This window comes from Apium graveolens, chromosome 3, assembly GCF_009905375.1.
Source record: "Apium graveolens cultivar Ventura chromosome 3, ASM990537v1, whole genome shotgun sequence".
NCBI classification, from domain to species: domain Eukaryota; kingdom Viridiplantae; phylum Streptophyta; class Magnoliopsida; order Apiales; family Apiaceae; genus Apium; species Apium graveolens.
This window is the reverse complement of record NC_133649.1, coordinates 83,274,931-83,287,403: the sequence shown is the minus strand read 5'-3', so window position 1 is coordinate 83,287,403 and position 12,473 is coordinate 83,274,931. Positions and strand designations below refer to the sequence as shown.

Below are 12,473 nucleotides of genomic sequence, written 5' to 3'. Positions count from 1 at the left end.
GCTGCAGAAATGTGAGTTTTGCATTGTTGTCAAATATTAAATCAAATCTATCTGCACAGGAACATATCTACCCTTTTCATTGAACTAATTTTATTTGCCTTTTCATTTTAGAATAATGCTACATACCCCGAAAAGTAGGGGTGTATACGGATCGGGTTGGGCGGTTTGGGAGAATTTAGTAACCAAACTCAATTAATTCGGGTTTTCAAAATTTCAACCCAACCCAAACCGTTTAAATTTGTAATCCAAACCAATTTGTATACTTCGGTTTGGTTCGGTTTGAATTGGTTTGATCGATTTATTAATTTACAAAATTAATATAAAAAAGTATAATAAAACATAAGATTTCAAAGTCTAAAACACTTAAAATAGTTCAAAAAAATATTACAATCCTCCATATTGAATAGTCTTAAGCATCTAATTTTTGACACCAAAATGACTAATAATATTGCTTACGTTTTAAATATTGGAATGAATCGTAAATGCAAAAATATAACATTAATCAAACATCTATTGTTACGAAATGAACTATGAACACGGAGGTTATAAGTAACATTTAGAGTTACAGATAAATGGATGTATGTAATAGGCCTAAACATAATTTTTGGATTAAATTATTAGCATGTACATATATTTTTTAATCGGGTTGGGTTGGATTGGTTTAAAATTATTGAAAATCATATACAACCTCATTAAATCGGGTTGACATTTTTTCAACCCAAATATGTATCGGGTTAAAAAAAATCGGTTTGGTTCGGTCGAAATAGAGTCGGTTTGGATTGGTCGGATTTGCCAAACTGTGTACACCCCTGCCGAAAAGGATATCACGAGTGTGATCATGTGGACTTTTTCTATTTGTGGGATTTATAATGCACAAGATAATGTGGCCATTTTCTATATGTGGGATTTATATTATGCACGAAAATTCATTTCATTTATGATAGCATTCGCCCTTGACATTTCCTTTCATTTTAATGTCTGGTATAACATATATATATATATATGTTGTATAAATTTCCGGAGCGAATCATGGGAAAGAAAAAGATGAAGGCTAAACTTCCGACCTAGTAGCAAGAGAGTCGGCCGATCTGAGAATAGTTGTTTATAATAAATATACATAAACTGATACAGTACAGTGATGTACAAGAAAACGTATCTTACGCCTGCCTCCGTGGTAAATGAACATGGTTACCATGCACCTAGCTAATTAGCTATCATGCGTCTTGCATATATATAATATCGACCTCTTATCAGTCTTATCAGTCACTTATTAAGTAGAAGAATCGATCTTCAACTTGAGAGCTGATATTGCCTTGTTACGTGAGTTTGATCTTCTTCTATTGAATCCATCCATGCATACAAAAATGGCGGCTACCTTTCTTTCTATAAGCTTTCTGTTGCTGCACCTGTTCACCTCTGTTTCTCTAGCAGCTACTGCTCCCTATCTCGATGGTAACGACTCCCTTGCCCTTACGGCCTTACAGTTAATTACTCCTGTTATCTTATCATATACTTACATGCTGTGAGATCGATCAAACAATGAATTGTCTTTTTTAAGTCTAATACGTTTACAGGTAACTACTGGTCGAGTTGATAGGAGATCAAGTAATTAGTATTATACATTTTTAAAGAAAGTAGTGGCGCCAAGTGTTTTTATTATCTACCACTGACATTATTGTTGTTATTCAGGGTTACTTGCCAATGGGAACTTTGAGCAAAGCCCGAGGCCGTCAAACCTGAAGAATACAGTGATAATTGGCAAGTATTCCTTGCCTCGTTGGGAAATCAATGGTCTAGTAGAGTATGTCTCAGGTGGTCCGCAACCAGGAGGGTTTTATTTTGCAATCCCTCGCGGGGCTCATGCAGCACGACTAGGCAATGATGGTTCCATATCACAGGTTCTTAATCTCCAAGCAGGCAAAATCTATTCCCTCACATTTGCAGCTACTAGAACTTGTGCCCAAGATGAGGTGCTTACAGTTTCGGTCCCTGGACAATCAAGTGATCTTCCGATTCAAACATTGTATAGTAGCGATGGAGGTGACACTTATGCTTGGGCTTTCAAAGCTCCGTCTAGTAGTGTCAAGGTCAGTTTCCATAACCCTGGTATTCAAGAAGATCCTACTTGTGGCCCTCTCTTGGATGCTATTGCAATCAAGGAGGTGCTCCCTTCTCCCAAGTACTCAAAAGGTACATGTCTAGCCACCCGGTTAATTTTTTATTATATCAGCTACTTAATGCCTCTTTGTCATTGATAATGATATGATTGTTCCATTGATTTATGCAGGTAATTTAGTGAAAAATGGTGAATTTGAGTATGGTCCTCATGTGTTCAAGAACTTCTCAACAGGGGTGCTCCTCCTTCCGAAAATACAAGACCTATACTCACCACTTCCTGGATGGATAATAGAGTCCATCAAACCTGTCAAGTACATTGACTCAAACCACTTCTTAGTTCCCTCAGGGCTCGCGGCAATTGAATTAATCGGAGGCAGAGAATGTGCCATCGCTCAAATCATAAGAACCGTGCCAAACAAATTTTACAACCTCATATTCACAATCGGAGATGCAAAGAATGGTTGCCATGGAACAATGACAATTGAAGCTTTCGCAGCTAGAAGCATTTTAAAAGTTCCCTTCACATCTCAAGGAAAGGGGTACTTTAAAACCGCGAGTCTCAGGTTTCAAGCAATCTCAGCTAGAACAAGAATCACATTCTACAGCGCATTCTATCATACAAAAATTAACGATTACGGTCATTTTTGTGGCCCTGTATTGGACAATGTCAGGGTATTCTCTGCGTCCAGACGCTCTGTGTAACATTCATCATTTAAAACAAAATAACCTGTATCATGTAATACACATTTTCTTTATCTTGATCGATTTAAATTTGAAATCATGCGCGCTTTAAAGTCTAAAGAAGTGAAAAAGAAGATACGAAACATGTGTATCTTATAAACCTGTCCGTCAATCAGGGAAAGTTGGTTTAAGATATGATCCAGTTGTAATAATAAACATCTAGTACTGATTGAAAAGTACGGATAAGTAACGGAATGCACGTGGTAAAGAGACAGAAAATAGTTTTAAAGAACACTTATTTGTTAAGATTGAAGAAAATGCAATTGAAAGTTGAACAAAGCAGAGCGAATCACGGCTACTGACTGGGGAAGACTCTAGGAACCACCATGGGTACATTATTCAATATTCTAAAATGTATGAGGGAGCCGATGTCAATTTCATTGAATTAAGGAACTGTGCAACTCAACTCCTAGGCGCGGACTACCATAATAACCTATGGTCTAATTTGACTGTTACCGGTTAACACTAATTTTGATTAGCGGATTGAATTTAATTTAGCGAATCGGATTTAGTTGTTTCGAATTAAACCGCTTGGAAAGTAGCTATTTGAATTAAATGTTTGTATTTTTACTAGGCACGCGCCAATATGCTAATTAAAAAAGACTCCTCGAAATAGTTGTTTCAAAATTAGCGAATTAGGTTCAAATCGCTATTTTAATTCACGTACTACCAGATACTACTAATATGATCAAACTTCTAATTTGATCCATACTGCTAACCTTTACTTAAACCTCCAACTTCTAAACAGAGGTAGATGATTAAATCCTCTTAGGCTATAAATTATATTCAACTGCTCTGCACAAGAATTAAGAAGGAGAATTATAGTTCCTATATTATGGTAACACTTAGTTGCAAGAATTGAAGTATTGAAGTACTTGGATATCTCCAACAGAACTCAAACTATCACCTGATCTACTAACTAGAAACAACAGTGTACACTGGTTTAACGTTTACTGGTAGACTAGATTATTGACTGATATGTGCTTATGTTTACTGGTAGCATGTAAAGGACGTTTTCTTGTTTCAACTAGTGGGAATTCTTTAATTTCTCCTAATCTGGGATTCATGGCTTTTATTGTTCGTTTTTTCGATGCAAAGCAAGGTAACAATATACTAATGTAATCTCATAAGCACGCGTAATTGTCTTAATTACAATTTATTGATCACAGATTAACAAATAAAGAAATCTGTTATATACTATATGTTGATATGCATAGTGACAAGTGGAGACAGGAAAGAGAGACGATCAACACTAACACATCTCACGGCTAAACTAATGCTACTTTTAACGTGCCACTCCCAACTCTCTGCTTTCAACTTCTGATGTCTATTTTACATTATATATATCTGACCTCTCCCTATCCTCTGGGGCATCTCTAACTTGAACGTTTTTTTGTAATCACAATCTACGAAAAATAGCTAAAATGGCTTCTTTACTCTCACTTTGTCGTCTCCTGGTATTCTCCCTCTTCCTCAGCTTTGCATTTGCAGCTAATCCTCCGTATCTTGATGGTATGTACTTATAACTAGCTTCCTTATTAGTACATCTTTGAGCTACTTACTGCATATGTTTAGTGTTAGGTGACAGGGTCTTTGTTGTATCTGTCCTTTATATTGCTCTTACAGTTACATTAAGTAATATTTCTAATATGTTTCAGGATATCTTGCAAATGGCAACTTTGAGCTTGGACCAAAGCCATCAGAGATGAAGAAAACAGCAATCATAGGGAAGTACTCCCTGCCTAAATGGGAAATCAGTGGCTTAGTTGAGTATGTCTCTGGCGGACCACAGCCAGGTGGCTTCTACTTTGCAATCCCTCGTGGATCGCATGCAGCCCGACTAGGAAATGAAGCTTCGATATCTCAACTTGTGTCTGGTCTGAAGCCAGGATCCATATACTCACTCACATTTTCAGCCACCAGAACTTGTGCTCAAGATGAGATCCTGAGGGTCTCAGTCCCTGGTCAATCAAGTGACCTCCCGATTCAGACCCTTTTCAGCAGTGATGGAGGGGACACTTATGCTTGGGCTTTTAAGGCTTCTTCTGCTAGTGAAAAAGTCACCTTCCACAACCCTGGTATTCAAGAAGATCCCACTTGTGGCCCTCTCTTGGATGCTGTTGCAATCAAGGAGATACCCCCTCTCTCGTATAGCAGAGGTCAGTCGGCTCTTTTTCTTTCCTAATCTTCGTCCTAGTATATCTAACCTGTTTGTTTGAACTGATAATTGACTCTGACTTGTGAGTACAAGAACTACCTGCATGACAAATGGACTCATTGGCTGAAATGCTTAATCTGATTATTATCTGAGCACAGGTAATTTGGTGAAAAACGGTGGCTTTGAGATCGGTCCACATGTGTTCAAGAACTTCTCAACAGGGGTTCTTCTCCTTCCAAAGCTGCAAGATCTGATATCACCACTTCCCGGGTGGATAGTTGAATCCTTGAAACCAGTCAAGTATATTGATTCAAAGCATTTTTCAGTTCCATCAGGAAGTGCTGCAATTGAAATAGTTGGAGGAAGAGAAAGTGCCATTGCACAAATTGTAAGGACAGTGGCTAACAAGCTCTATGACCTAACCTTCACAATTGGAGATGCAAAGAATGGTTGCCAGGCAACAATGGTAATTGAAGCATTTGCAGCTAAAGAAACTGTGAAAGCTAAATTTACATCACTGGGAAGAGGAGGATTTAAAGCTGCTAGTCTGCGCTTCCAGGCTATATCAGATAGAACAAGGATCACATTTTTTAGTGCATATTATCACACAAAGACTAGCGACTGGGGTCATATTTGTGGCCCTGTTCTGGACAATGTTAGAGTTTGGCCTGCTAGAGTATAAAAAGATGAACTAGTCCTGCTTATCCAAAAAGCCAAAATTTACTGAATCTCTGCTTTTTATTGTCTAATAGAAATATAAACCTAGATGTAACTTCTTTCATAAAATGTATTTGGAATTTGCTAAAAAGACAGAAATGTGCTTTATATGTTTGCCGACATGATTTCTATTGTACTCTATAACAGATGATATGTACACTATGTTGTTTTCGTTTTGTGCCACCTACATCTTTTTCTCATGTACACTTGATTCACGGTTTCGCATTCATTAAACATCACTCTACTCGCAATCTCCATTCTTTCTTCATGGACTTAATTAAATCCAGAAAATGTATCACCTTCTAGTGTGTCACAATTATACTACAAATTATTCCTTTATGTTGCAAGTTTTTTTTTGTCAAGTAGTGAAAAATCTTCCTCAATCCTCAACGGATGTAAACAAGTAATAACCTATTCTTTTTGACAGTATACAGTACAGATTGATAACTACTACTGGTTGTCCTTAATAACTACTAGTATAACAAAATCAGATTTTTGGCAAGTAAAAGAAGTGCTGTTATATTCTGTAATAAGTATTTATATACGGTGTTTGAGTGTTGTGATATACCTTGCTTCTCTTTGATGCAATGCCTCTCAATTCTCATGATGACCTTCTGGGTATATGATCAATTGTTAAGTGTAGGAGATCATCTAAAAGAACTTATGCTTACTTCTGAGTTCTGAGCATGTTGTTCATGTTCATTGTTACAGACTTGCAGTATCATGCTCATTCATTAAGAATATCAGCTTGCTCTGTCGGAAATTAAAGATCTTCGTGTTCCCTACTTTCCACAATCTGAAGATCAGATCTGGAGAACAATGCTCTAAATCAAAAAATACACTCTCCTCCCCCTCTGCAATTTTTTTTAAGAGACTGCTCATTAAGTAAATGTATATAACTATCATAACAAATGAAAAATGTACATAATGTTACCACCTGATATATTTTGCATTAATTTTAATTGTTACAAGTTCCTGATATGTTTGCTATGAAAGATTGGATACATTATTCTTTTAACACCTGTATTATTCTGCAGTAACTTGGAACTAGTTCAGTGTAATGCAAATGCAAGGAGATTTTAAAAAAACTGGCAGAAAGAACAAAATCAGAATAAAAAAGCAACGCTAGAAGGAGGGCTTGAACCTCCGACCTTGTGGTTAACAGCCACACGCTCTAACCAACTGAGCTATTCCAGCTGATGATGGGCACAGAAAATTAATCCAAAATATATCAGACGTCACCAACAAAACAAATAAGAAAATTCAAATGTCACTCTCATGACTCATCTCGTCCGCAATGGAATGTTCATGCGCTGCACAAATGTTTTAGAGATCCAGCAAGGATGCACAAATATATGGAGCTGGTATACCCAAAATCTGGCATTAAATTGATTCGGGTCAAATGCGGATTAAGTACGGTCAAACTCAGTATTGTATTGAAGAAGGTGAGAACGCGCCCAAGCACGGAGGACGCACCCAATCTAGAGAAGATGTTTTATGGAGGATGGTCTGATAATAGGGAAACTTGGGAGCGCATGATTAGGATGGAACGCGCCCAAGTATTGTGTACGTGTCCACCATGGTGAAAGTATTTGGCGAATGTGGTCTTTTAGCAATGAAAGCTGGAGGATGCGTTAAGACGCGTCCTGTCACTATGGCATGCTGTGAGAAGCGGTTGTTGAAGAAACAATACAAGTTTTATGGAAGTTAGGGCGCGCCCAATATCTGAGAACGCGTCCTGTGTTTGGTCAATACACTCTAAATGGTGACCTCAGGACAAAAGTATGCATGGAAAGGAGGAATGGATGACTATCTTTACTAACGTATTTGTTGCAGGTACTTTTTGAAAAATTCCCTTCTTTGAGACGGTCAAGGAGGGGGATGTCCGTGAAAAACTTAAAGGCCTCTAGGGGTATGCCTAATGATTGAAGTCCTCCTCCTGTATTCAACGGGTGTCCTCGTGGGGGATGCGGGGTTAATATTGGTGTGTGCTTTGGGAACTCTGTTCTTATATTCAACGGGTGTCCTCGTTGAAGAACTTTGAAGTCATCATGCACTTTGCACCCAAGAGTTTGAGATCACCTGTCCTGTTATCAGGTGGGTTATCCTCATTCGGGGGACATTTATGCGTCCGACACTTGGGGTGAACCGTGGCTATACTTGCGTCTGCGGAGTGTTATCCTTGCGCAGGGAGATGCACTATCCGTGAAGTCCTACGATTACGGACGAGCCTTGGGCCTTCGCGGTTTGGCCTCATAGTTGGACATTCCTAAAACTAGCGGAAGACGAACTCTGGATGGATTTCTATCGGGCCTAGGAATAAGAAGTCTAAACCCATTAGATTTCTTGTTTTACAAAAACTACCTCAGACTTGATCCCTATATAAAGGGTACGTAGACACATTGAGAGGGTTAAGAAGTTGAGAGCTGATAAGGGAGTCACCACTTACTCTGATTAATATCAGCCTAAAACAACCATAGACCATCACACACCGCTTGATTTTCCGGCAAAGTACCACCGTCATAGATCTTAATTTCAGCGAAAAACCTCAATATTTGTTGTTACCAAATTACTCCGTCAACAAGAGCCCATGGAGGAGGGTTGCTTGATAAGCATATAAAGCTTGAATTTTCAATCCAATAGTTATCTTTCTTTGTTACAAGATCAATAACCAAAAAGATGCAGCATAAATGTTCTCTTCGTCACCAATTTTTGTTGTTTAAAAGGTAAAATGTAGAGAAGAAAAGTCCCTTGCGGACATTTGTGGACAATAATATTTATGCAGCAATTCGAATAGCTAAAAATTAAGATCGACAATTAGCAGGTTGCGACTCACACAAGAACTAATAACTTTCTTCTACAAGCATATTAAAACTGGTGCCCTCTAAAAAAGTACGTCTATTGAGACGCTTATTGCTTCCATATTTCAGAGTACATAGTGTTAGCTTCAGGGTTTCTTTATGGATCAGTCATGACGTTTTTTCTCATATGGATCTATGTTTTCTCCTGCTCATTAGAAGATACAGTCTCTCATGACAAAAGAGATTAGTTTTTTCAAGTGGATTGAAGAGAGAACTTCCAACAACATCAATTGTTTAATAATAAATTCGTTTGCAATATAATATGTACAAAATTCCAAGCAACCAAAAACCAGTAATTGTCGGCCAATAAATAACTTATTTCACGGCAACATCAAAGAAACAAATGACTCTTTTTGTTACTTAAAAGTTACTGTATACAGTATACACCATCGAGGCATCTAACAGTAGTTACCATAACATATCCGATAACAATTTAGTAGATGCAATTAACAAAATATCTTGGTAACAAAATAATTTACACCACCCTAATGTCCAAACATATATGAACCGGTAATATATACCACCGGAGATCCAAAATGTAAGGCCTTTATCTGACAAGTTAAAAAATGAGGCTATCTTCTTATGAAGGGATAGATGATAAGAACTGTCTATTTTAAGTTGCGAAGGAAAGGGACTGCCTTCTAAAACCAGAGCTCACAATCTGCAAAACCCATGCATGGTATCTTTATAGAAGCATAGTTTATATCACTAGACCCCAGGATCTCTGTACTAAATGTAATGACAAACAACTATAATGAGCTATACATTACAACCTCTCAAGTCTCAACATGTAATCGGTCGGCAGTGTGGTTCTTTTCAACCACGTTCACGTTACTTTCTAATAACAAAATTTTCCCAGGTAATAATATTAAGTGGGATACTAAAGTGTCTGCATAAGATATGTGATGTATGATAGTAAGGGGATTACTATTACGGCAGTATCTGCTTAAGATTTCTGATATGTTAATGGACAGCACCCATCATGCTATCTGCAACCAAAACAGACACAAATAAATTATGATGAAATAATAAGTTTACAGAAACTTAAACATTGCATAAAACTGTCCTGAGATTACAAGTATTGTGATAGTAGTAGTAGTAGTAGTAATAGTAATTACCATGTAAATATAAGGGTCAGATCGACCTCCAGCTCCAGACCTCTTCACCGCAGCTTGTTTCATTAACCTGCAGCACCAGCAGAATATCAGACAAGTTTTATTTATCAAGCATGTGCAAAATATCAGTCTATAGAGTGAGAGAGGATATCTTACATTCTTAGGGCCTTGCTGGTATCAGGACTATCTCCAAGAAACTGACGAATCCTGATTTCAGAAATACCACCACGATGAGCCAATAGATTCATGATGGAGTCAGCGCGTCTGTGCAGGTGAGGTGTTTCCACCGCCTTTTTTACTGTAGTTTTGCAGGTCTGAACAGAGGAAATTGAGGTACTGGTGGTACTTGACAAACACGACGAGGCCTCACTCCTTGTCTCGGATCCCCATGAAACTGTAGCCAACTTGCCTGAAGTTGCTTTTCGGCAATCAGAAATTCGTAAATTCTTAGACCGGCTCTTTCTCACAACCTGCAAATTGAAATTATATTTCACTTTAAAAAATCATAATATCTTCAGTCTGCTCTAAAATTTGTTTCAGTTTTACTCACAGGTTGAAACTCAAATTCATGAGATTCACATCACAACAATTATGAGTCAATGCAAATCAATTGAGGATTAGATTACTTTAGGGCAGAAAATAAAAGTGGAACACAGCTATAGCACTTGTCAATAGAAAAGGATATGTATAAGAAATTTGCAGTATGAGCATATTGAAGCTAGGAATCAATGTCGTTCAAGCACCATAACAAATCGAAATTCTGAAGCATGTAGTGGAAATCATTTATGTAGTTTCCTAACAGAACTATTGTTTATAATCTGAATTAAACATTCCAAATGACGATTCTGATCCTAGTAGATTAAAATCTAACTTGAGGGCCACAACTCAGTTCAGAAAACAGAACATTATCGAAGTCTATATTCATAGCTCTATCTCAAATCCCATATACTAATATACAATAATACAAAGTACGTTGATCCAAGCACATACGCAAAAAAAAAATCATTTAAACTAACGATAATGTGTTCAATCATCTGGAATCCGAACAAACAGGTAACTATGAAGATGAGTCACAAATTTAAGTTGAGATGAATGATCAAACAGAACACAATCCAATTTACCGAGATTCACAGCTTCATCTCAAAAACAAATAACAAAATATACAGAGTAGTTGATCCAAGCAAATTACGCAAAAATATTAGCTAAAACTAACAGAACAAAAATATCAAATCATCGTAAATCTGAACAAGCAAGATCAATTAGGAAAACAAACTCCCAAATTTGGATGATCGATTCAAACAGAATAATATTTAAGTTAACTGAGATATACAGCTTCATCTCAAATTTTAAAAAAATAAAATTACAGAGCATGCTAATTCAATCAAATTAAGCAAAAATTACAGCCAAAATTAATTAAAAAGCACATCAAAGCATCAGGAATTCAAACAAACCATTTCAATCACTATTAATCACCAATAACTCTCGAAAACATAATCAGAGATAATCGAAGCAAATCAGGCATGAAAATTTGATGATAATCAATCATGAACATGCAAAATCAATCATAAAAATAGCTCTCCAAATTTGATGATCGATTCAAACAGAACAATATCCAAGTCAATTGAGATTAACAGCTTCATTTCTTATTTAAAAAATCAATATACAAAGCACGTTGATCCAATCACATTAGGCAAAAATTAAAGCTAAAACTAATAAACAGTTACATCAAAGCATCATGAATTCAAAAAAATAATAATAATAAATCACGAAAAACTCTCGAAAACGTAATCAGAGATAATCGAAGACCTTAAGCTTCATCTCACGAGAAGGAACAGAGAGAGGAAACTTGCAAACAACACGAAGCGGTTGGAAACTTGCAGAAGAAGCTTCGTCGATCGTCATCACACTCGTACTCGAATCGTAAGATTTCGAAGAAGCGAGAAGTAAACTCATGTTGTTATCGTAGCTACAGAAATTCAAAGAAAAACACATAAATTAACAAGCTACATTAGTAAAACAGAGATGAAATAAGTACGAAGAAAAGTAATAATAAAAATGATCGATCGGTGATTAAAGATAACCAGGAAGTAGAAGAAGAGATTGAAAGAGGAGGAGTTGAGAGAAGAAGAAGAGCTGAAGCTACTATTTGTTCATCTTCACATGGAAATGATGGTGATGATGCTTCCATTTTGTTTTTTGTTTTTTGGTGATGGCGGGATGTTTTCAGAAAATTTGAAATTTACCAATTTTTTTGTAACTAACTATTGCCTTTTTTGTTTACTTAAATGATGGAATGAGTTTATGCTTGTTTGAATTCGAAGGTGCATTTAAAATATAATTTTATAATTCATTTTTAAACTTTATTGTAAATAAAAATTAATTAGCTATCTCCGTAGGGCAGTCAAACGGATAATTCGGATATCGCACATCCGTATCCGCATCCGCATCCGCAATCGTTGGATTCGAATACGGATAATATCCGCTTTATTTCGGATACGGATATTATCCGCTTTTTCTCGGATACGACGAATGCAGATATTTCGGACGAATATCGAATTTTTTAAATTTTTTTGTTGGCCCTATCGTATTGACGATAATACTATAATATTTTTTTACGATTAAACTCAAATTATATATTTATATATGTATAAGGTATGTGTACAATTATGTAAAATTTGAATAAATGTATTATTTAATGTATATACACACAATAAACTAATAGATAAAATTTTAAATTATATATAATTATATATTTATATAATT

General features: G+C 36.4%; 3 protein-coding genes and 1 non-coding gene across 4 annotated transcripts; 2 read left to right on the top strand and 2 right to left on the bottom strand.

Moving 5' to 3' along the window:
- Positions 1-1,129: 1,129 nt before the first annotated feature.
- Positions 1,130-2,897, top strand: LOC141710804 (protein TEEBE-like). The gene is made up of 3 exons (XM_074513332.1): positions 1,130-1,452; positions 1,690-2,190; positions 2,288-2,897. The coding sequence occupies exons 1-3, from the start codon at positions 1,353-1,355 to the stop codon at positions 2,818-2,820; spliced, it is 1,134 nt and encodes a 377-aa protein (XP_074369433.1). The 5' UTR covers positions 1,130-1,352; the 3' UTR covers positions 2,821-2,897.
- Positions 2,898-4,080: 1,183 nt separating this feature from the next.
- On the top strand, positions 4,081-5,906 carry LOC141710803 (protein TEEBE-like). Its single transcript, XM_074513331.1, has 3 exons — positions 4,081-4,371; positions 4,518-5,018; positions 5,176-5,906. Exons 1-3 carry the CDS (start codon positions 4,284-4,286, stop codon positions 5,697-5,699), a joined length of 1,113 nt encoding a protein of 370 aa, XP_074369432.1. The 5' UTR covers positions 4,081-4,283; the 3' UTR covers positions 5,700-5,906.
- Positions 5,907-6,857: 951 nt separating this feature from the next.
- On the bottom strand, positions 6,858-6,931 carry TRNAN-GUU (transfer RNA asparagine (anticodon GUU)). The gene has a single exon. It is a non-coding gene; the product is annotated as a tRNA-Asn (tRNA).
- A 2,153-nt stretch (positions 6,932-9,084) lies between these two features.
- Positions 9,085-11,898, bottom strand: LOC141714397 (uncharacterized). Its single transcript, XM_074517918.1, has 5 exons — positions 11,792-11,898; positions 11,517-11,676; positions 9,867-10,180; positions 9,714-9,780; positions 9,085-9,584 (listed from the first exon to the last, which is right to left on the bottom strand). The coding sequence occupies exons 1-5, from the start codon at positions 11,896-11,898 to the stop codon at positions 9,576-9,578; spliced, it is 657 nt and encodes a 218-aa protein (XP_074374019.1). The 3' UTR covers positions 9,085-9,575.
- Positions 11,899-12,473: the final 575 nt, after the last annotated feature.

Coding starts and splice junctions, on each gene's coding strand:
- LOC141710804 (XM_074513332.1), top strand. CDS start 1,353: ATGCATACAAAAATGGCGGCTACCTTTCTTTCTATAAGCTTTCTGTTG. Junction 1,453..1,689: donor TACTGCTCCCTATCTCGATG/GTAACGACTCCC, acceptor GTTGTTATTCAG/GGTTACTTGCCAATGGGAAC. Junction 2,191..2,287: donor TTCTCCCAAGTACTCAAAAG/GTACATGTCTAG, acceptor TGATTTATGCAG/GTAATTTAGTGAAAAATGGT.
- LOC141710803 (XM_074513331.1), top strand. CDS start 4,284: ATGGCTTCTTTACTCTCACTTTGTCGTCTCCTGGTATTCTCCCTCTTC. Junction 4,372..4,517: donor TAATCCTCCGTATCTTGATG/GTATGTACTTAT, acceptor AATATGTTTCAG/GATATCTTGCAAATGGCAAC. Junction 5,019..5,175: donor CCCTCTCTCGTATAGCAGAG/GTCAGTCGGCTC, acceptor ATCTGAGCACAG/GTAATTTGGTGAAAAACGGT.
- LOC141714397 (XM_074517918.1), bottom strand. CDS start 11,898: ATGGAAGCATCATCACCATCATTTCCATGTGAAGATGAACAAATAGTA. Junction 11,677..11,791: donor ATCTCTTCTTCTACTTCCTG/GTTATCTTTAAT, acceptor GAATTTCTGTAG/CTACGATAACAACATGAGTT. Junction 10,181..11,516: donor CTCGTGAGATGAAGCTTAAG/GTCTTCGATTAT, acceptor TTCAATTTGCAG/GTTGTGAGAAAGAGCCGGTC.